At 37.0% G+C, this 26367-nt stretch overlaps 1 protein-coding gene across 1 annotated transcript; it reads right to left on the bottom strand.

The window, feature by feature from the left end:
• Nucleotides 1-3277: 3277 nt before the first annotated feature.
• LOC133630305 (protein shisa-2) lies at nucleotides 3278-25825 on the bottom strand. The gene is made up of 2 exons (XM_062021865.1): nucleotides 25045-25825; nucleotides 3278-4092 (listed from the first exon to the last, which is right to left on the bottom strand). The coding sequence occupies exons 1-2, from the start codon at nucleotides 25340-25342 to the stop codon at nucleotides 3563-3565; spliced, it is 828 nt and encodes a 275-aa protein (XP_061877849.1). The 5' UTR covers nucleotides 25343-25825; the 3' UTR covers nucleotides 3278-3562.
• Nucleotides 25826-26367: the final 542 nt, after the last annotated feature.

Consider the following 26367-nt stretch of genomic DNA (forward strand, 5'->3'; position numbering starts at 1 on the left):
CCCTCATACAGGACCAGAAACAAGATGGGCGGAACACTTCCAGACACTTTTAAACCAACCTGCCACCCCTGATCTGGCAGTGCTGGATGAGCTGCCCAGCTACCCAACTATTGAAGAACTGGATCTTCCACCAAAAGTCCTGGCTGCAATTAGGTCACTTAAGAACAAGAACCCTGGCCCGGATGGCATCTCTGCAGAGATCCTTAAACAGGGAGGCTATCTCTGGACCACAGCAATTTTCCACTATTTTGCTGATATATGGAAGCACAGAGCAGACCCCCAACAATGTTCCACAAGCCACGACATCCTCGGCTCAGATCCCACATCAGGGCAAGGAAAAACTCAACCCAGTGGGAGGACAATGAGAAACCTTGGAGAGGACCCCCCCCCCCCGCCGGTGCAATGACATAGAAAACAAAACAAGACACCACAGCCGCCTTGAAATGTTTTTATTTTTACCACACTTGCAGCCATTCAACACTCTCTCCTGTGTGTGCTTTTATTTTGAAAGCCTGTTTGTCCTGTCAAATGTTAAAAATGGTAACAAATTTTGAATCGGGTAACAAGTGAGAAATAAAAGGTAACAAAGGATGAATGGGTCGCAATCACATGACAGAAAGTTTCTCAAACAAATCAAATGTTTGGTACTGTAACAAGTGTGAAATAGGGTAACAAATAGGGTAAGAAAGTAATGTAACAAGTGTGAAATAAGGTAACAAATAGGCTAACAAAGTAGTGTAACAAATGTGAAATAAGGTAAAAAATAGGCTAACAAAGTAGTGTAACAAGTGTGAAATAAGGTAACAAATAGACTAACAAGTTGTGTATCAAGTGTGAAATAAGGTAACAAATAGGTTGACAAAGTAGTGTAACAAGTGTGAAAAAAGGTAACAAATAGGCTAACAAAGTAGTGTAACAAGTGTGAAACAAGGTAATAAATAGGATAAAGTAGTGTAACAAGTGTGAAATAAGGTAACAAACAGCGTAACAAAGTAGTGTATCAAGTGTGAAATAAGGTAACAAATAGGCTAACAAAGTAGTGTAACAAGTGTGAAATAAGGTAACAAATAGGCTAACAAAGTAGTGAAATAAGGTAACAAACAGGGTAACAAAGTAGTGTATCAAGTGTGAAATAAGGTAACAAATAGGCTAACAAGTAGTGTAACGAGTGTGAAATAAGGTAACAAACAGGGTAACAAAGTAGTGTATCAAGTGTGAAATAAGGTAACAAATAGGCTAACAAAGTAGTGTAACAAGTGTGAAATAAGGTAAAAAACAGGGTAACAAAGTAGTGTATCAAGTGTGAAATAAGGTAACAAATAGGCTAACAAAGTAGTGTAACAAGTGTGAAATAAGGTAACAGACAGGGTAACAAAGTAGTGTATCAAGTGTGAAATAAGGTAACAAATAGGCTAACAAAGTAGTGTAACAAGTGTGAAACAAGGTAACAAACAGGGTAACAAAGTAGTGTGAAATAAGGTAACAAACAGGCTAACAAAGTAGTGTAACAAGTGGGAAATAGGGTAACAAACAGGCTAACAAAGTAGTGTAACGAGTGTGAAATAAGGTAACAAATAGGCTAACAAAGTAGTGTAACAAGTGTGAAATAGGGTAAGAAATAGGCTAACAAAGTAGTGTAACAAGTGTGAAATAAGGTACCAAATAGATTAACAAAGTAGTGTAACAAGTGTGAAATAGGGTAACAAACAGGTATAACAAAGTAGTGAAAGAAGTGTGAATTAAAGTAACAAATAGGCTAACAAAGTAGTGTAACAAGTGTGAAATAGGGTAACAAACAGGTATACCAAAGTAGTGAAACAAGTATGAAATAAGGTAACAAATAGGCTAACAAAATAGTGTAACAAGTGTGAAAAAGGGTAACAAACAGGGTAACAAAGTAGTGTAACAAGTGTGAAATAAGGTAACAAACAGGCTAACAATGTAGTGTAACAAGTGTGAAATAAGGTAACAAACAGGCTAACAAAGTAGTGTAACGAGTGTGAAATAAGGTAACAAACAGGGTAACAAAGTAGTGTAACAAGTGTGAAATAAGGGAACAAATAGGCTAAAAAAGTAGTGTAACAAGTGTGAAATAAGGTAACAAATAGGCTAACAAAGTAGTGCAACAGGTGTGAAATAAGGTAACAAATAGGCTAACAAAGTAGTGTAACAAGTGTGAAATAAGGTAACAAATAGGCTAACAAAGTACTGTAACAAGTGTGAAACAAGGTAAAAAATAGGGTAACAAGTGTGAAATAAGGTAATAAATATGGTAACAAAGTACTGTAACAAGTGTGAAATAGGGTAATAAAGTAGTGTAATAAGTGTGAAATAAGGTAACTAAGTAGCGTAACAAGTGTGAAATAAGGTAACAAATAGGGTAACAAAGTAGTGTAATAAGTGTGAAAAAAGGTAACAAAGTAGTGTAACAAGTGGGAAATAAGGTGACAAAGTAGTATAACAAGTGTGAAATAAGGTAACAAAGTAGTGTAATAAGTGTGAAATAAGGTAACAAAGTAGTGTAACAAGTGTGAAATAAGGTAAAAAATAGGGTAACAAGTGTGAAATAAGGTAATAAATAGGGTAACAAAGTAGTGTAACAAGTGTGAAATAAGGTAACAAAGTACTGCAACAAGTGTGAAATAGGGTAATAAAGTAGAGTAATAAGTGTGAAATAAGGTAACTAAGTAGTGTAACAAGTGTGAAATAAGGTAACAAATAGGGTAACAAAGTAGTGTAATAAGTGTGAAATAAGTTAACAAAGTAGTATAACAAGTGTGAAATAAGGTAACAAAGTAGTGTAATAAGTGTGAAATAAGGTAACAAAGTAGTGTAATAAGTGTGAAACAAGGTAACAAATAGGGAAACAAAGTAGTGTAGTAAGTGTGAAATAAGGTAACAAAGTAGTGTAATAAGTGTGAAACAAGGTAACAAATAAGGTAACAAAGTAGTGTAGTAAGTGTGAATTAAGGTAACAAAGCAGTGTAATAAGTGTGAAACAAGGTAAAAAAATAGGGTAAGAAGTAGTGTAGTAAGTGTGAAATAAGGTAACAAAGTAGTATAATAAGTGTGAAACAAGGTAACAAATAGGGTAACAAAGTAGTGTAGTAAGTGTGAAATAAGGTAACTAAGTAGTGTAATAAGTGTGAAACAAGATAAAAAATAGGGTAACAAAGTAGTGTAGTAAGTGTGAAATAAGGTAACAAAGTAGTGTAATAAGTGTGAAACAAGGTAACAAATAGGGTAACAAGTGTTACATGTAAAGTGGAGACTGCATGGCACCTTTCCATTGTGTCCTCATCTTGTAGGTGTGGACATATTTAGTGTAACTTTCTACTTGTATCTCTTTTACCTGGTTTGCAGCAGCTGGTGGGCGGAGCCTCGCAGCACACACACACACACACACACACACACAGACACACACACACACACACACACACACAGTGAGTGCAAGTTGTGAATCAAGGACCCCACCCTCATACTTGCAAGTATTTTTAATAGGCTGACTTGATCACATGACAGCAAACAGACGCCAAGTTTGTCCACCTCCAAGGTCACATGATCACACGGTGACTGGAGGGTACTTCTGCTCGGCCCCGCCTTGAGGAGGACTGGGGGACTGCAGGGGTCTGTAGCCGCCTTGCGTGGGGTCCATGAAGGCGGGAGGCGGGGCCATGTAGCCGATGTACTGCGGGTGCAGGAACTGTCCCTGGTGGGGCAAGATCTGCGTGGCCTGCTGGCAGTTGAGTACGGAGAAGTTGGTGGGCATGTTGACGAAGACGCTGGCGTCCGGCGGCAAGCAGCAGGTGGCCTGCGCCCGAAGCAGGGGGGGCGCTGTGGGGCGGGGGTTGGCGGCAGGGGCGGAGGAGCTGGAGGACGTGGCGGTGCTGGACTGGCGGGACGACGATCCCCTGGAGGTGTTGGACATCATCGGAATGGTCTCCAGGAGGCGGCCACCTGAAGCCCCGCCCACTGAGGCCAACTCCTGCTTGGGCCGCAGGCAGCGGCAGCAGCACATGGCGACCACGGCGCCCACCAGGATGAAGGCCACGAACACCGAGCCCACGATGAGGAAGGGCACGTAGATGGGCACTGTGGACCAAGACACACGTCAGCAAAGTCTATCCTCATTGGCTGACACCAACAACTTGGACTCCGCCCACAGGGCCGAGGAAGCCACATGTCCCCCTCAAAACTGGGGAAAGATGCATTTGTCCCAGCCCAACAGAAGTACGTGCTTTTATTTTGAAAGCACAACACGGCATCATGTGACTTCCTTCAGCAGCTGCGAGTGGAGATGGAAGAGAGAGAGCAGCTGCTTTAAAAGGTTTCAAATAGTTTTCAATGTCAAACATTTTTTATTTTAGCTGCATGAGTCAGGTTACATGAGTGTACCTAATGAAGTGTCTGCATGAGTCAGGTTACATGAGTGTACCTAATCAAGTGTCTGCATGAGTCAGGTTACATGAGTGTACCTAATCAAGTGTCTGCATGAGTCAGGTTACATGAGTGTACCTAATCAAGTGTCTGCATGAGTCAGGTTACATGAGTGTACCTAATGAAGTGTCTGCATGAGTCAGGTGACATGAGTGTACCTAATCAAGTGTCTGCATGAGTCAGGTTACATGAGTGTACCTAATGAAGTGTCTGCATGAGTCAGGTTACATGAGTGTACCTAATCAAGTGTCTGCATGAGTCAGGTTACATGAGTGTACCTAATCAAGTGTCTGCATGAGTCAGGTTACATGAGTGTACCTAATCAAGTGTCTGCATGAGTCAGGTGACATGAGTGTACCTAATCAAGTGTCTGCATGAGTCAGGTGACATGAGTGTACCTAATGAAGTGTCTGCATGAGTCAGGTGACATGAGTGTACCTAATCAAGTGTCTGCATGAGTCAGGTTACATGAGTGTACCTAATCAAGTGTCTGCATGAGTCAGGTTACATGAGTGTACCTAATCAAGTGTCTGCATGAGTCAGGTTACATGAGTGTACCTAATGAAGTGTCTGCATGAGTCAGGTTACATGAGTGTACCTAATGAAGTGTCTGCATGAGTCAGGTTACATGAGTGTACCTAATCAAGTGTCTGCATGAGTCAGGTTACATGAGTGTACCTAATGAAGTGTCTGCATGAGTCAGGTTACATGAGTGTACCTAATGAAGTGTCTGCATGAGTCAGGTGACATGAGTGTACCTAATCAAGTGTCTGCATGAGTCAGGTTACATGAGTGTACCTAATGAAGTGTCTGCATGAGTCAGGTGACATGAGTGTACCTAATGAAGTGTCTGCATGAGTCAGGTTACATGAGTGTACCTAATCAAGTGTCTGCATGAGTCAGGTGACATGAGTGTACCTAATCAAGTGTCTGCATGAGTCAGGTTACATGAGTGTACCTAATCAAGTGTCTGCATGAGTCAGGTTACATGAGTGTACCTAATCAAGTGTCTGCATGAGTCAGGTGACATGAGTGTACCTAATCAAGTGTCTGCATGAGTCAGGTTACATGAGTGTACCTAATCAAGTGTCTGCATGAGTCAGGTTACATGAGTGTACCTAATGAAGTGTCTGCATGAGTCAGGTTACATGAGTGTACCTAATCAAGTGTCTGCATGAGTCAGGTTACATGAGTGTACCTAATGAAGTGTCTGCATGAGTCAGGTGACATGAGTGTACCTAATGAAGTGTCTGCATGAGTCAGGTGACATGAGTGTACCTAATCAAGTGTCTGCATGAGTCAGGTTACATGAGTGTACCTAATGAAGTGTCTGCATGAGTCAGGTTACATGAGTGTACCTAATCAAGTGTCTGCATGAGTCAGGTGACATGAGTGTACCTAATCAAGTGTCTGCATGAGTCAGGTTACATGAGTGTACCTAATGAAGTGTCTGCATGAGTCAGGTTACATGAGTGTACCTAATCAAGTGTCTGCATGAGTCAGGTGACATGAGTGTACCTAATCAAGTGTCTGCATGAGTCAGGTTACATGAGTGTACCTAATGAAGTGTCTGCATGAGTCAGGTTACATGAGTGTACCTAATGAAGTGTCTGCATGAGTCAGGTTACATGAGTGTACCTAATGAAGTGTCTGCATGAGTCAGGTTACATGAGTGTACCTAATGAAGTGTCTGCATGAGTCAGGTTACATGAGTGTACCTAATGAAGTGTCTGCATGAGTCAGGTTACATGAGTGTACCTAATCAAGTGTCTGCATGAGTCAGGTTACATGAGTGTACCTAATGAAGTGTCTGCATGAGTCAGGTGACATGAGTGTACCTAATCAAGTGTCTGCATGAGTCAGGTTACATGAGTGTACCTAATCAAGTGTCTGCATGAGTCAGGTTACATGAGTGTACCTAATCAAGTGTCTGCATGAGTCAGGTTACATGAGTGTACCTAATGAAGTGTCTGCATGAGTCAGGTGACATGAGTGTACCTAATCAAGTGTCTGCATGAGTCAGGTTACATGAGTGTACCTAATCAAGTGTCTGCATGAGTCAGGTTACATGAGTGTACCTAATGAAGTGTCTGCATGAGTCAGGTTACATGAGTGTACCTAATCAAGTGTCTGCATGAGTCAGGTTACATGAGTGTACCTAATGAAGTGTCTGCATGAGTCAGGTGACATGAGTGTACCTAATGAAGTGTCTGCATGAGTCAGGTGACATGAGTGTACCTAATCAAGTGTCTGCATGAGTCAGGTTACATGAGTGTACCTAATGAAGTGTCTGCATGAGTCAGGTTACATGAGTGTACCTAATCAAGTGTCTGCATGAGTCAGGTGACATGAGTGTACCTAATCAAGTGTCTGCATGAGTCAGGTTACATGAGTGTACCTAATGAAGTGTCTGCATGAGTCAGGTTACATGAGTGTACCTAATGAAGTGTCTGCATGAGTCAGGTTACATGAGTGTACCTAATGAAGTGTCTGCATGAGTCAGGTTACATGAGTGTACCTAATGAAGTGTCTGCATGAGTCAGGTTACATGAGTGTACCTAATGAAGTGTCTGCATGAGTCAGGTTACATGAGTGTACCTAATCAAGTGTCTGCATGAGTCAGGTTACATGAGTGTACCTAATCAAGTGTCTGCATGAGTCAGGTTACATGAGTGTACCTAATCAAGTGTCTGCATGAGTCAGGTTACATGAGTGTACCTAATCAAGTGTCTGCATGAGTCAGGTTACATGAGTGTACCTAATCAAGTGTCTGCATGAGTCAGGTTACATGAGTGTACCTAATGAAGTGTCTGCATGAGTCAGGTGACATGAGTGTACCTAATCAAGTGTCTGCATGAGTCAGGTTACATGAGTGTACCTAATCAAGTGTCTGCATGAGTCAGGTTACATGAGTGTACCTAATGAAGTGTCTGCATGAGTCAGGTTACATGAGTGTACCTAATCAAGTGTCTGCATGAGTCAGGTTACATGAGTGTACCTAATGAAGTGTCTGCATGAGTCAGGTGACATGAGTGTACCTAATGAAGTGTCTGCATGAGTCAGGTGACATGAGTGTACCTAATCAAGTGTCTGCATGAGTCAGGTTACATGAGTGTACCTAATGAAGTGTCTGCATGAGTCAGGTTACATGAGTGTACCTAATCAAGTGTCTGCATGAGTCAGGTGACATGAGTGTACCTAATCAAGTGTCTGCATGAGTCAGGTTACATGAGTGTACCTAATGAAGTGTCTGCATGAGTCAGGTTACATGAGTGTACCTAATGAAGTGTCTGCATGAGTCAGGTTACATGAGTGTACCTAATGAAGTGTCTGCATGAGTCAGGTGACATGAGTGTACCTAATCAAGTGTCTGCATGAGTCAGGTTACATGAGTGTACCTAATGAAGTGTCTGCATGAGTCAGGTTACATGAGTGTACCTAATGAAGTGTCTGCATGAGTCAGGTTACATGAGTGTACCTAATGAAGTGTCTGCATGAGTCAGGTTACATGAGTGTACCTAATGAAGTGTCTGCATGAGTCAGGTTACATGAGTGTACCTAATGAAGTGTCTGCATGAGTCAGGTTAAATGAGTGTACCTAATCAAGTGTCTGCATGAGTCAGGTTACATGAGTGTACCTAATGAAGTGTCTGCATGAGTCAGGTTACATGAGTGTACCTAATGAAGTGTCTGCATGAGTCAGGTGACATGAGTGTACCTAATGAAGTGTCTGCATGAGTCAGGTTACATGAGTGTACCTAATCAAGTGTCTGCATGAGTCAGGTTACATGAGTGTACCTAATCAAGTGTCTGCATGAGTCAGGTTACATGAGTGTACCTAATGAAGTGTCTGCATGAGTCAGGTTACATGAGTGTACCTAATGAAGTGTCTGCATGAGTCAGGTTACATGAGTGTACCTAATGAAGTGTCTGCATGAGTCAGGTTACATGAGTGCACCTAATGAAGTGTCTGCATGAGTCAGGTTACATGAGTGTACCTAATCAAGTGTCTGCATGAGTCAGGTTACATGAGTGTACCTAATCAAGTGTCTGCATGAGTCAGGTTACATGAGTGTACCTAATGAAGTGTCTGCATGAGTCAGGTTACATGAGTGTACCTAATCAAGTGTCTGCATGAGTCAGGTGACATGAGTGTACCTAATCAAGTGTCTGCATGAGTCAGGTTACATGAGTGTACCTAATGAAGTGTCTGCATGAGTCAGGTTACATGAGTGTACCTAATGAAGTGTCTGCATGAGTCAGGTTACATGAGTGTACCTAATCAAGTGTCTGCATGAGTCAGGTTACATGAGTGTACCTAATGAAGTGTCTGCATGAGTCAGGTTACATGAGTGTACCTAATGAAGTGTCTGCATGAGTCAGGTTACATGAGTGTACCTAATGAAGTGTCTGCATGAGTCAGGTTACATGAGTGTACCTAATCAAGTGTCTGCATGAGTCAGGTTACATGAGTGTACCTAATGAAGTGTCTGCATGAGTCAGGTTACATGAGTGTACCTAATGAAGTGTCTGCATGAGTCAGGTTACATGAGTGTACCTAATCAAGTGTCTGCATGAGTCAGGTTACATGAGTGTACCTAATGAAGTGTCTGCATGAGTCAGGTTACATGAGTGTACCTAATGAAGTGTCTGCATGAGTCAGGTTACATGAGTGTACCTAATCAAGTGTCTGCATGAGTCAGGTTACATGAGTGTACCTAATCAAGTGTCTGCATGAGTCAGGTTACATGAGTGTACCTAATCAAGTGTCTGCATGAGTCAGGTTACATGAGTGTACCTAATGAAGTGTCTGCATGAGTCAGGTTACATGAGTGTACCTAATCAAGTGTCTGCATGAGTCAGGTTACATGAGTGTACCTAATGAAGTGTCTGCATGAGTCAGGTTACATGAGTGTACCTAATGAAGTGTCTGCATGAGTCAGGTTACATGAGTGTACCTAATCAAGTGTCTGCATGAGTCAGGTTACATGAGTGTACCTAATCAAGTGTCTGCATGAGTCAGGTTACATGAGTGTACCTAATGAAGTGTCTGCATGAGTCAGGTTACATGAGTGTACCTAATCAAGTGTCTGCATGAGTCAGGTTACATGAGTGTACCTAATGAAGTGTCTGCATGAGTCAGGTTACATGAGTGTACCTAATGAAGTGTCTGCATGAGTCAGGTTACATGAGTGTACCTAATGAAGTGTCTGCATGAGTCAGGTTACATGAGTGTACCTAATCAAGTGTCTGCATGAGTCAGGTTACATGAGTGTACCTAATCAAGTGTCTGCATGAGTCAGGTTACATGAGTGTACCTAATGAAGTGTCTGCATGAGTCAGGTTACATGAGTGTACCTAATGAAGTGTCTGCATGAGTCAGGTTACATGAGTGTACCTAATGAAGTGTCTGCATGAGTCAGGTTACATGAGTGTACCTAATGAAGTGTCTGCATGAGTCAGGTTACATGAGTGTACCTAATCAAGTGTCTGCTCCTTCTTTCACACATGAGACTTCAGGACACGCCCCCCCCGCCCCCCCCCCTCCTCTTGTTATAAATGGCTTCTTATAACCAGTTAGACCACTTCTTACAACTAGTTGTTAGATAACCAAAACTACTTCTTTTTTACCATTTGTTCAATAACCAAAACAACTTAGTCATACATCATGTATTTATAATTAAAGTAGTCATACATCATGTATATATAATTAAAGTAGTCATACATCATGTATATATAATTAAAGTAGTCATACATCATGTATATATAATTAAAGTAGTCATACATCATGTATTTATATCTAAAGTAGTCATACATCATGTATTTATAATTAAAGTAGTCATACATCATGTATTTATATCTAAAGTAGTCATACATCATGTATATATAATTAAAGTAGTCATACATCATGAATTTATAATTAAAGTAGTCATACATCATGTATATATAATTAAAGTAGTCATACATCATGTATATATAATTAAAGTAGTCATACATCATGTATATATAATTAAAGTAGTCATACATCATGTATATATTTAAAGTAGTCATACATCATGTATATATTTAAAGTAGTCATACATCATGTATATAATTAAAGTAGTCATAAATCATGTATATATTTAAAGTAGTCATACATCATGTATATATAATTAAAGTAGTCATACATCATGTATATATTTAAAGTAGTCATACATCATGTATATATAATTAAAGTAGTCATACATCATGTATATATATTTAAAGTAGTCATACATCATGTATTTATAATTAAAGTAGTCATACATCATGTATGTATAATTAAAGTAGTCATACATCATGTATTTATAATTAAAGTAGTCATACATCATGTATTTATATTTAAAGTAGTCATACATCATGTATATATTTAAAGTAGTCATACATCATGTATATATTTAAAGTAGTCATACATCATGTATATATAATTAAAGTAGTCATACATCATGTATATATTTAAAGTAGTCATACATCATGTATATATTTAAAGTAGTCATACATCATGTATATATTTAAAGTAGTCATACATCATGTATATATTTAAAGTAGTCATACATCATGTATATATAATTAAAGTAGTCATACATCATGTATATATTTAAAGTAGTCATACATCATGTATATATTTAAAGTAGTCATACATCATGTATATAATTAAAGTAGTCATACATCATGTATATATAATTAAAGTAGTCATACATCATGTATATATAATTAAAGTAGTCATACATCATGTATATATAATTAAAGTAGTCATACATCATGTATATATAATTAAAGTAGTCATACATCATGTATTTATATCTAAAGTAGTCATACATCATGTATTTATAATTAAAGTAGTCATACATCATGTATTTATATCTAAAGTAGTCATACATCATGTATATATAATTAAAGTAGTCATACATCATGAATTTATAATTAAAGTAGTCATACATCATGTATATATAATTAAAGTAGTCATACATCATGTATATATAATTAAAGTAGTCATACATCATGTATATATAATTAAAGTAGTCATACATCATGTATATATTTAAAGTAGTCATACATCATGTATATATTTAAAGTAGTCATACATCATGTATATAATTAAAGTAGTCATAAATCATGTATATATTTAAAGTAGTCATACATCATGTATATATAATTAAAGTAGTCATACATCATGTATATATTTAAAGTAGTCATACATCATGTATATATAATTAAAGTAGTCATACATCATGTATATATATTTAAAGTAGTCATACATCATGTATTTATAATTAAAGTAGTCATACATCATGTATGTATAATTAAAGTAGTCATACATCATGTATTTATAATTAAAGTAGTCATACATCATGTATTTATATTTAAAGTAGTCATACATCATGTATATATAATTAAAGTAGTCATACATCATGTATATATTTAAAGTAGTCATACATCATGTATATATAATTAAAGTAGTCATACATCATGTATATATTTAAAGTAGTCATACATCATGTATATATTTAAAGTAGTCATACATCATGTATATATTTAAAGTAGTCATACATGATTGTCTGAAAGTACTTTAGTATTCTTCTGCAGGTTTTAGTCAGCTGAGAAGAATGTTCCAGTCTTTCAGAAGCTCCACATCACAGATATAAAAGTAGCGTATAAAACCATCAGGTGTGCAAGTCTTGTTGCCACACCCACTCTGTGTTGGCCTCTACATTCTCCTGCTCCTGAAGGCCACATGAGTCTACATTCTCCTGCTCCTGAAGGCCACATGAGGTCTACATTCTCCTGCTCCTGAAGGCCACATGAGTCTACATTCTCCTGCTCCTGAAGGCCACATGAGTCTACATTCTCCTGCTCCTGAAGGCCACATGAGTCTACATTCTCCTGCTCCTGAAGGCCACATGAGTCTACATTCTCCTGCTCCTGAAGGCCACATGAGTCTACATTCTCCTGCTCCTGAAGGCCACATGAGTCTACATTCTCCTGCTCCTGAAGGCCACATGAGTCTACATTCTCCTGCTCCTGAAGGCCACATGAGTCTACATTCTCCTGCTCCTGAAGGCCACATGAGGTCTACATTCTCCTGCTCCTGAAGGCCACATGAGTCTACATTCTCCTGCTCCTGAAGGCCACATGAGTCTACATTCTCCTGCTCCTGAAGGCCACATGAGTCTACATTCTCCTGCTCCTGAAGGCCACATGAGTCTACATTCTCCTGCTCCTGAAGGCCACATGAGTCTACATTCTCCTGCTCCTGAAGGCCACATGAGTCTACATTCTCCTGCTCCTGAAGGCCACATGAGTCTACATTCTCCTGCTCCTGAAGGCCACATGAGTCTACATTCTCCTGCTCCTGAAGGCCACATGAGTCTACATTCTCCTGCTCCTGAAGGCCACATGAGTCTACATTCTCCTGCTCCTGAAGGCCACATGAGTCTACATTCTCCTGCTCCTGAAGGCCACATGAGTCTACATTCTCCTGCTCCTGAAGGCCACAAGTTCCTTCGTGGGCCAGCACATGACTAAGGTCTTGCTCTGTGGACCCTCCAGGGATTCATAGCCTGCCACCATGCAACTGATGTGTGTATGAGAAAATAGGAGTCTGTTTGGCACGGGGCCATGAATGAAATGTATACAGCGTGATAAGACCTCCTCCTTGGAAGGGCCCAGAAGGAATGTGCTTCCTTTGTGTCCAACAACCAGCATGGACACACATTTGGTACAGTTTGTCTTCAGCTTTGACCTGGGACACCCTGACACACTTGGCTTTACAGCAGTTCTTTGGACTTGGTGTGTAACATACATACACACACATGTATATAATGATATACATACACACATGTATATAATGATATACATACACACATGTATATAATGATATACATACACACATGTATATAATGATATACATACACACATGTATATAATGAATTACATACACACATGTATATAATGATATACATACACACATGTATATAATGATATACATACACATATGTATATAATGATATACATACACACATGTATACAATGATATACATACACACATGTATATAATGATATATATACACACATGTATATAATGATATACATACACATATGTATATAATGATATACATACACACATGTATACAATGATATACATACACACATGTATATAATGATATACATACACACATGTATATAATGATATACATACACACATGTATATAATGATATACATACACACATGTGTATAATGATATACATACACACATGTATATAATGATATACATACACACATGTATATAATGATATACATACACACATGTATATAATGATATACATACACACATGTATATAATGATATACATACACACATGTATATAATGATATATATACACACATGTATATAATGATATACATACACATATGGATATAATGATATACATACACACATGTGTACAATGATATACATACACACATGTATATAATGATATACATACACACATGTATATAATGATATACACACATGTATATAATGATATATATACACACATGTATATAATGATATACATACACACATGTATATAATGATATACATACACACATGTATATAACGATATATATATATACACACATGTACATAACGATATACATACACACATGTGTATGATATATATACACACATGTATATTTACATACACACATGTATATAATGATATATATACACACATATATATAACAATATATGTACACACACATGTATAAAATTATATATATATACACACATGTATATAATGATATATATATACACACATGTATATAATTATATATATACACACACATGTATATAATGATATATATATACACACGTGTATATAATGATATATACACACACACATGTATATAATGATATATATACACACATGTATATAACGATATATATACAAACACATGTATATAATGATATACATACACACAAGTATATAATGATATACATACACACATGTATATAATGATATATATACACACATGTATATAATGATATACATACACACATGTATATGATATATATACACACATGTATATATACATACACACATGTATATAATGATGTATATACACACACATGTATATAATGATTTACATACACACATGTATATGATGATATACATACACACATGTATATAAAGATATACACACATTCATAATGATATATATGCACATGTATATAATTATATATAAACATGTATATAACAATATATGTACACACATGTATATAATGATATATGTTTATTTATATATCATTTATTATATTTATGTACACACGTATATTACAATATATATACACACACATGCATATAGTGATATATATAAACATGTATATAATTATATATACACACATGTATATAATGATATATATAAACACGTATATAATGATATACTGTATGTTCAAACATGTATATAATGATATATATAAACACGTATAAAATGATATATACACACATGTATATACTGATATACATACACACGTATACAATGATACACATACACACGTCTATAATGATATATATACACACATGTATATAATGATACATATACACACATGTATATAATGATATATATATACACACATGTATACAATGATATATATATACACACATGTATTTAAAGATATACACACATATATAATGATATACATACACATGTATATAATATATATAAACATGTATATAATGATATATGTGCACACACATATATAATGATATATATAAACACATATATTACGATATATATATACACACATGTATATAATGATATATATAAACACATATATTATGATATATATACACACATGTATATAATGATATATATATAAACATGTATATAATTATATTTACATACATGTATATAATGATATATACAAACACGTATATAATGATATATGTACACACATGTATATAATGATATTTACACACATGTATATAATGATATACATACACACGTATACAATGATACACATACACACGTATATAATGATATATATACACACAAGTATATAATGATACATATACACACATGTATATAATGATATATATACACACATGTATACAATGATATATATATACACACATGTATTTAAAGATATACACACATATATAATGATATACATACACATGTATATAATGATATATATAAACATGTATATAATGATATATGTGCACACACATATATAATGATATATATAAACACATATATTACGATATATATATATATACAAACACGTATATAATGATATATATACACACATGTATATAATGATATATATACACACATGTATATAATGATATATGTACACACATGTATATAATGATATTTACACACATGTATATAATGATATGTACACACATGTATATAATGATATATATAAACACGTATATAATGATATATGTACACACATGTATATAATGATATATATATATATATAAACATGTATATAATGATATATACACACATGCATATAATGATATACATAAACACGTACATAATGATATATGTACACACATGTATATAATGATATGTATAAACACGTATATAATGATATATGTACACACATGTATATAATGATATGTACACACACGTATATAATGATATATGTACACACATGTATATAATGATATATATAAACACGTATATAATGATATATGTACACACATGTATATAATGATATATATAAACACGTATATAATGATATATATAAACACGTATATAATGATATATGTACACACATGTATATAATGATATATATAAACACGTATATAATGATATATGTACACACATGTATATAATGATATATATAAACACGTATATAATGATATATGTACACACATGTATATAATGATATATATAAACACGTATATAATGATATATGTACACACACGTATATAATAATATATACACACACGTACCGTATATAATGATATACATACACACATGTATATATAATGCAGCCAGAAAGGCCTTCTCTGCTGGCCTAACATAAATCATGATCATAAATGAATAAAAGTTCATTTGAATCTACTTTCCGTAAAGTATTGATCTTATTTTCTTATTAGGCTCCAGTCTGGCTTGTTTTTACGTTGGAGCTTTTGGCCCAATCAGAATTCAGCGAGCTCGTTGCTAGCACTGTATGAATTCTGACGGTTGACAGACAGTTGTGATAGCCAATCAGATGACGAGTTGTTGACAGTAGCCCATCTAGGTAGCCTTACGTTAAATAAGACTGGGATTGGATTTTCACTTGTCACTCCCAAGTGAGGATCCAATTACAAGTTTTAATTTGCCAAAAGCAGGAAGTGGCACCGAGGCCAGCAGAGAAATCATCGGTCCTCACTTTTTCAACTCACAAAGTAGTGAGTTCAAATATTTTATTTCTTTATTTTTTAACGATAAATATGTTGTTTGACAGTACAACGTAAGATAAGTTTTAATTGCTGATGCGAGTTTATTGATTTTTAAATGTGCCGAAATATAGCCTGTTTTGTACACGGTTGATGTGATTCAATGCCCAGTAAATGTGTTTGTGTGTAGTATTTTGTACACGGTTGATGTGTTTCAATGTCCAGTAAATGTGTTTGTGTATAGTATTTTGTACACGGTTGATGTGTTTCAATGCGCAGTAAATGTGTTTGTGTATAGTATTTTGTACACGGTTGATGTGTTTCAATGCACAGTAAATGTGTTTGTGTATACTATTTTGTACACGGTTGATGTGTTTCAATGTTCAGTAAATGTGTTTGTGTATAGTATTTTGTACACGGTTGATGTGTTTCAATGCGCAGTAAATGTGTTTGTGTATAGTATTTTGTACACGGTTGATGTGTTTCAATGTCCAGTAAATGTGTTTGTGTATAGTATTTTGTACACGGTTGATGTGCTTCAATATCCAGTAAATGTGTTTGTGTATAGTATTTTGTACACGGTTGATGTGTTTCAATGCACAGTAAATGTGTTTGTGTATAGTATTTTGTACACGGTTGATGTCTTTCAATGTCCAGTAAATGTGTTTGTGTATAGTATTTTGTACACGGTTGATGTGTTTCAATGCCCAGTAAATGTGTTTGTGTATAGTATTTTGTACACGGTTGATGTGTTTCAATGCCCAGTAAATGTGTTTGTGTATAGTATTTTGTACATTGTTGATGTGTTTCAATGCACAGTAAATGTGTTTGTGTATAGTATTTTGTACATTGTTGATGTGTTTCAATGCACAGTAAATGTGTTTGTGTATACTATTTTGTACATTGTTGATGTGTTTCAATGCGCAGTAAATGTGTTTGTGTGTAGTATTTTGTACATTGTTGATGTGTTTCAATGCACAGTAAATGTGTTTGTGTATAGTATTTTGTACATTGTTGATGTGTTTCAATGCGCAGTAAATGTGTTTGTGTATAGTATTTTGTACACGGTTGATGTGTTTCAATGCACAGTAAATGTGTTTGTGTGTAGTATTTTGTACATTGTTGATGTGTTTCAATGCCCAGTAAATGTGTTTGTGTATAGTATTTTGTACATTGTTGATGTGTTTCAATGCACAGTAAATGTGTTTGTGTATAGTATTTTGTACATTGTTGATGTGTTTCAATGCGCAGTAAATGTGTTTGTGTATAGTATTTTGTACACGGTTGATGTGTTTCAATGCACAGTAAATGTGTTTGTGTATAGTATTTTGTACATTGTTGATGTGTTTCAATGCACAGTAAATGTGTTTGTGTATAGTATTTTGTACACGGTTGATGTGTTTCAATGCACAGTAAATGTGTTTGTGTGTAGTATTTTGTACATTGTTGATGTGTTTCAATGCCCAGTAAATGTGTTTGTGTATAGTATTTTGTACATTGTTGATGTGTTTCAATGCACAGTAAATGTGTTTGTGTATAGTATTTTGTACATTGTTGATGTGTTTCAATGCGCAGTAAATGTGTTTGTGTATAGTATTTTGTACACGGTTGATGTGTTTCAATGCGTAGTAAATGTGTTTGTGTGTAGTATTTTGTACATTGTTGATGTGTTTCAATGCAGAGTAAATGTGTTTGTGTATAGTATTTTGTACACGGTTGATGTGTTTCAATGCACAGTAAATGTGTTTGTGTGTAGTATTTTGTACATTGTTGATGTGTTTCAATACACAGTAAATGTGTTTGTGTATAGTATTTTGTACATGGTTGATGTGTTTCAATGCGCAGTAAATGTGTTTGTGTATAGTATTTTGTACACGGTTGATGTGTTTCAATGCACAGTAAATGTGTTTGTGTGTAGTATTTTGTACATTGTTGATGTGTTTCAATGCACAGTAAATGTGTTTGTGTATAGTATTTATCCAGCAATGGTCATGTGGTGACATCAATGATGTCATCACTGAAGGCCTAGGTGGGAACACACGGCCCGCCACTGATATCATGAGCACTTATGATATAATGTGTACATGTGATATAATGTGTACATGAGACATGATGTGTACATGTGATATAATGTGTACATGTGATATAATGTGTACATGTGATATAATGTGTACACGTGATATAATGTGTACATGTGATATAATGTGTACATGAGACATGATGTGTACATGTGATATAATGTGTACATGTGATATAATGTGTACATGTGATATAATGTGTACACGTGATATAATGTGTACATGAGACATAATGTGTACATGTGATATAATGTGTACATGTGATATAATGTGTACATGTGATATAATGTGTACATGTGATATAACGTGTACATGTGATATAATGTGTACATGAGACATGATGTGTACATGTGATATAATGTGTACATGTGATATAATGTGTACATGTGATATAATGTGTACATGAGACATGATGTGTACATGTGATATAATGTGTACATGAGACATGATGTGTACATGTGATATAATGTGTACATGTGATATAATGTGTACATGTGATATAATGTGTACATGAGACATGATGTGTACATGTGATATAATGTGTACATGTGATATAATGTGTACATGAGACATGATGTGTACATGTGATATAATGTGTACATGAGACATGATCTGTACATGTGATATAATGTGTACATGTGATATAATGTGTACATGAGACATGATGTGTACATGTGATATAATGTGTACATATGATATAACGTGTACATGTGATATAATGTGTACATGAGACATGATGAGAACACTGATATAATGTGTACATGTGATATAATGTGTACATGTGATATAATGTGTACATGTGATATAATGTGTACATGAGATATAATGTGTACATGAGACATGATGTGTACATGTGATATAATGTGTACATGAGATATAATGTATACATGTGATATAATGTGTACATGAGACATGATGAGAACAGGACGTGTGTGTGACAGATGAGGGAGTGACTGAAGATTGGGTGACAATATTCCCCTTCTTGTATTTCAACATGACACTGGCAGCTTGTTTTCATGCAAAAAGTTCTGCCCTAAGTGTAGAACCCTTGAAAGGTTTGTGAGTGAGTTGTTCACAATGTTGTTCCCATGTTCTGCCCTAAGTGTAGAACCCTTGAAAGGTCTGTGAGTGAGTTGTTCACAAGTTGTTCCCATGTTCTGCCCTAAGTGTAGAACCCTTGAAAGGTCTGTGAGTGAGTTGTTCACAATGTTGTTCCCATGTTCTGCCCTAAGTGTAGAACCCTTGAAAGGTCTGTGAGTGAGTTGTTCACAAGTTGTTCCCATGTTCTGCCCTAAGTGTAGAACCCTTGAAAGGTCTGTGAGTGAGTTGTTCACAAGTTGTTCCCATGTTCTGCCCTAAGTGTAGAACCCTTGAAAGGTCTGTGAGTGAGTTGTTCACAAGTTGTTCCCATGTTCTGCCCTAAGTGTAGAACCCTTGAAAGGTCTGTGAGTGAGTTGTTCACAAGTTGCTAAAATGCAGTAGAAAAGAGTCAAAGCTAAACAAACATGAAGGGAAATGTTTGCTGAATAAAAGAATGTACAAGAGATTGTCCATCCATCCATCCATCCATCCATCCATCCATCCATCCATCCATCCATCCATCCATCCATCCATCCATCCATCCATCCATCCATCCATCCATCCATCCATCCATCCATCCATGTGTGGTATTTACTATGAAGGACAAAACATGGAATATTAAGAAGATGAACCTCTTGACTTGCCGTCTTCAGATCCATCTTTTACAGTCCAATGCAACACAAAGGACAACACAACAAAAATCAGAATACAAGTACCTCCGTCTCCCTCCCTGATAGGCTGGCGGCTGTCAACAAGCCCCGCCCACTCTGCTTCTCTGACCTAACAACACCCGCAAGTGTAGATTCCAACCACTGGAACACTCGCTGGAGTTCAACACTCACCACATTGATTTCAATGCACTGCAGATCATAGTGGAGGATCCACTTTGAAGACATGTCTTGTTGGCACACAACACAACAACATAAAGCCACAACACAACAATATAAAGCCACAACACAACAACATAAAGCCACAACACAACAATATAAAGCCACAACATAAAGCCACAGCACAACAACATAAAGCCACAATACAACAACATAAAGCCACAATACAACAACATAAAGCCACAGCACAACAACATAAAGCCACAATACAACAACATAAAGCCACAACACAACAACATAAAGCCACAACACAACAACATAAAGCCACAACACAACAACATAAAGCCACAACACAACAACATAAAGCCACAACACAACAACATAAAGCCACAACACAACAATATAAAGCCACAACACAACAATATAAAGCCACAACACAACAACATAAAGCCACAGCACAACAACATAAAGCCACAATACAACAACATAAAGCCACAACACAACAACATAAAGCCACAACACAACAACATAAAGCCACAACACAACAACATAAAGCCACAACACAACAACATAAAGCCACAACACAACAACATAAAGCCACAATACAACAACATAAAGCCACAACACAACAATATAAAGCCACAACACAACAACATAAAGCCACAACACAACAACATAAAGCCACAATACAACAACATAAAGCCACAACACAACAACATAAAGCCACAACACAACAACATAAAGCCACAACACAACAACATAAAGCCACAACACAACAACGTAAAGCCACAACACAACAACATAAAGCCACAACACAACAATATAAAGCCACAACACAACAATATAAAGCCACAACACAACAAGTATAAACCAAAACACAACAATACAAAGCCACAATACATCAATATAAAGCCACAACACAACAACATAAAGTCACAACACAACAAAATAGAGTCACAACATAACAACTATAAGCCAAAACACAACAATATAAAGCCACAACACAACAAGTATAAGCCAAAACACAACAACACACAGCCACAATACAACAACTATAAGCCACAACACAACAACATAAAGTCACAACAACAACTATACGCCAAAACACAACAACATAAAGCCACAACACAACAACATAAAGTCACAACAACAACTATACGCCAAAACACAACAACATAAAGCCATAACACAACAACTATAAGCCACAACACAACAATATAAAGCTACAACACAACAACATAAAGCCATAACACAACAACTATAAGCCAAAATACAACAACATAAAGCCACAACACAACAATTTAAAGCCACAACACAAGTATAAGCCTAAACACAACAACACAAAGCCACAATACAACAACTATAAGCCACAACACAACAACATAAAGCCACAACACAACAACATAAAGCCATAACACAACAACTATACGCCAAAACACAACAACATAAAACCACAACACAACAACTATACGCCAAAACACAACAACATAAAGCCATAACACAACAACTATACGCCAAAACACAACAACATAAAGCCACAAAACAACAACTATACACCAAAACACAACAACATAAAGCCATAACACAACAACTATACGCCAAAACACAACAACTATACGCCAAAACACAACAACATAAAGCCACAACACAACAACATAAAGCCACAACACAACAATATAAAGCTACAACACAACAACATAAAGCCATAACACAACAACTATAAGCCAAACTACAACAACATAAAGCCACAACACAACAATTTAAAGCCACAACACAACAACATAAAGCCATAACACAACAACTATAATCCAAAACACAACAACATAAAGCCACAACACAACAATATAAAGCCACAACACAACAATATAAAGCCACAATACAACAACATAAAGCCAAAACACAATAATACAAAGCCACAACACAACAATACAAAGCCACAACACAACAACTATAAGCCAAAACACAACAACTATGAGCCAAAACACAACAACATAAAGCCACAACACAACAATATAAAGTCACAACAACTATAAGCCAAAACACAACAATACAAAGCCACAGCACAACAACTATAAGCCAAAACACAACAATACAAAGCCACAACACAACAACTATGAGCCAAAACACAACAATATAAAGACAGAAGACAACTATAAGCCAAAACACAACAATACAAAGCCACAACACAACAACTATAAGCCAAAACACAACAATATAAAGCCACAATACAACAATATAAAGCCACAACACAACAACATAAAGCCACAACACAACAAAATAGAGTCACAACATAACAAGTATAAGCCAAAACACAACACTATAAGCCAAAATACAACAATACAAAGACAGAAGACAACTATAAGCCAAAACACAACGATACAAAGCCACAACACAACAACTATAAGCCAAAACACAACAATACAAACACAACTATAAGCCAAAATACAACAATATAAAGCCACAACACAACAATATAAAGCCACAATACAAAGAAAGAACAGAAGTGACAGATGACAAGTTTGAGAGACAGAAAGTTGAAAAGTGTGTAATGAAGGAAGTTGTAAAAGTAAGTGAAGTGTGACAACATCAATATTTTCAATAAGACTAATTTACAAGGTTCAGGAAGTGGGTCCGTCACCCTAACTTGCTCCACTGTCACTTCCTTTGTGGCTTAAAGTTGTGTTGTGGCTTTTGCAATGGTGCTGTAGCTGGAAGTTGTTGTGTTGTCATTGATATTGTTGTGTTTGTATTTGTTGTGAGCGTAGCTATTCTTCTTGAGATGACGTCACATTAAGTAACGTCCTTGTCATTAAAAGTCTTCAACTTCATAGAAAGTCCGCTGCTCTTTAATCCAAACTTGTCCTTTTTATAGTACCCATAACATGCTTGGATTGCCTTTAAAGAGGACGTTGTTCTAGTACCCATAACATGCTTGGATTGCCTTTAAAGAGGACGTTGTTCTAGTACCCATAACATGCTTGGATTGCCTTTAAAGAGGACGTTGTTCTAGTACCCATAACATGCTTGGATTGCCTTTAAAGAGGACATTGTTCTAGTACCCATAACATGCTTGGATTGCCTTTAAAGAGGACGTTGTTCTAGTACCCATAACATGCTTGGATTGCCTTTAAAGAGGACGTTGTTCTAGTACCCATAACATGCTTGGATTGCCTTTAAAGAGGACATTGTTCTAGTACCCATAACATGCTTGGATTGCCTATAAAGAGGACGTTGTTCTAGTACCCATAACATGCTTGGATTGCCTTTAAAGAGGACGTTGTTCTAGTACCCATAAAATGTTCTAGTACCCATAACATGCTTGGATTGCCTATAAAGAGGATGTTGTTCTAGTACCCATAAAATGTTCTAGTACCCATAACATGCTTGGATTGCCTATAAAGAGGACGTTGTTCTAGTACCCATAAAATGTTCTAGTACTCATAAAATGTCCTGGTAGCCATAACATGCTTGGATTGCCCTTAAGAGGACGTTGTTCTAGTACCCATAAATAGTGCTAGTACCCATAACATGCTTGGATTGCCTATAAAGAGGACGTTGTTCTAGTACCCATAAAATGTTCTAGTACCCATAACATGCTTGGATTGCCTATAAAGAGGACGTTGTTCTAGTAGCCATAACATGCTTGGATTGCCTCTAAGAGGACGTTGTTCTAGTACCCATAAAATGTTCTAGTACCCATAACATGCTTGGATTGCCTCTAAGAGGACGTTGTTCTAGTACCCATAAAATGTTCTAGTACCCATAGCATGCTTGGATTGCCTCTAAGAGGACGTTGTTCTAGTACCCATAAAATGTTCTAGTACCCATAACATGCTTGGATTGCCTCTAAGAGGACGTTGTTCTAGTACCCATAAAATGTTCTAGTACCCATAACATGCTTGGATTGCCTCTAAGAGGACGTTGTTCTAGTACCCATAAAATGTTCTAGTAGCCATAGCATGCTTGGATTGCCTCTAAGAGGACGTTGGATGACTTGTACATGTTCCAGAAGGCCAACTTGGACGTGGTTGACTGTAAGGAATGTCAAGTTATGCTGTATGAAGAGAATAATGTGAGTGATCAAAACGGTCTGACCGGAAAGTCGTGCAAGTGGGAGGAGCTTCTACCACGTGACCTGCCCGTCACCCCCTTTGTGCTGGCCGAAGTTTTACAGGAGAGAGAAAGCTGTTGCTATGGTGATGGTTTGACACCATGAAGTACCTGCACCGGAGTCCTCGGTGTCCTTGCTGTCGGTCCCTGGTCCCTGGTCCTGCCTGTGGTCGTCGCAGCCGCCCTGGTCCAGCCGCGCGTCCGTGCTGGAGCAGCAGTAGCGCAGCTCGCACTTCCCGCAGCAGATGATGGCGTCCAGCCCGTCGATCTTCTCCGGGCACTGGAAGCCTTCCTTCCACCCTCCCTGGGGGTCCTGCCAGCCGTGGCAGAACTCCCCGCTGGCCTGCACGACCACGGGGAGCCGCAGGAGAGTACTGAAGACCACCATGGCGACCACTGCGGCCCGCATTGTGACGTCACCCCTGCGCTGAAAAGCCGGCTAGGAGCTGCGGGAATGTGGGAAGAACTCCAAAGTTGTCATTTGTTGGAGGAATAGATCTCTCCAGAAGTGACTCCACTCGAGTTGCGCTCAAACTCCACAAATGTTCCCGACGTTGAGCCTTCAAAGTCCGCAGGAGTCCTCACGCAACACTTCCATGTTGCTTCAAGAGTCACGAGAGAAGTTGACCAGTGGACCGGGTCTGGGTCTGGGTCTGGGTCTGGGTCTGGGTCTGGGTCTGGGGTCGGGGCTGGCAGGAGTCAAGACGTCCTACTCCGCGTCAGAGGGGGCGTGTCCTTGCAAATGAAGCCGTCAACTGTCTGCTCAGAGCAAATAGAAGGTGGGGAGAAATATTTGCCTCCTGAAACTTTTCAACTCCACCTGGAAACTGTCCTAGCGCACATATCTGACCACGTGTTCGGGAAGCTGCGTAACGCCGCCATCTAGCGGGGAAACAACTTACTACATTTGTGTTATGGACTTGCCGAAGTTCCTGTTATAAGCTGTTCTACAGTAGCCTTGAGCTCTTATTTTGAAGGCGTTAAGAGCGGACGTGGTGACACGTTGTGGTGGAGAGGACTTTTGAAAAGAAAGGAAATACATAATAATAATGGATTAGATTTATATAGCGATTATTATTATTATTATAAAGTGGTCCTCGTGTAAAACTGGAGCCTCCGTGTTTGTTATTTTGTACTTTCATACAGTATAGGCGACATATATAAACCTTCGGTTACATTTACACAAGCTTCACTCTCCATATTTTCCAAGGTGGATTTTCGTATGAAATGAGTCCAGTTTTCAACACATCTTATTTTCCTTTAGAAAGTTAAAGTACCAATGATTGCCAAAGTAGAGGCAGGACACTGAATTCCTCCTTGTGGACTGTGGAGATGTCTAAGAAGAGATGGTAGTTTTATAAAGCACTGTGACATAGAAATGTTGGTCAACATTACTATGCTCCAGGCAAAATGGTTTCTACACAAATGTCCATT

The sequence above is a fragment of the Entelurus aequoreus genome, linkage group LG15 (genome assembly GCF_033978785.1).
Source record: "Entelurus aequoreus isolate RoL-2023_Sb linkage group LG15, RoL_Eaeq_v1.1, whole genome shotgun sequence".
In the NCBI taxonomy this organism is placed as follows: Eukaryota; Metazoa; Chordata; class Actinopteri; order Syngnathiformes; family Syngnathidae; genus Entelurus; species Entelurus aequoreus.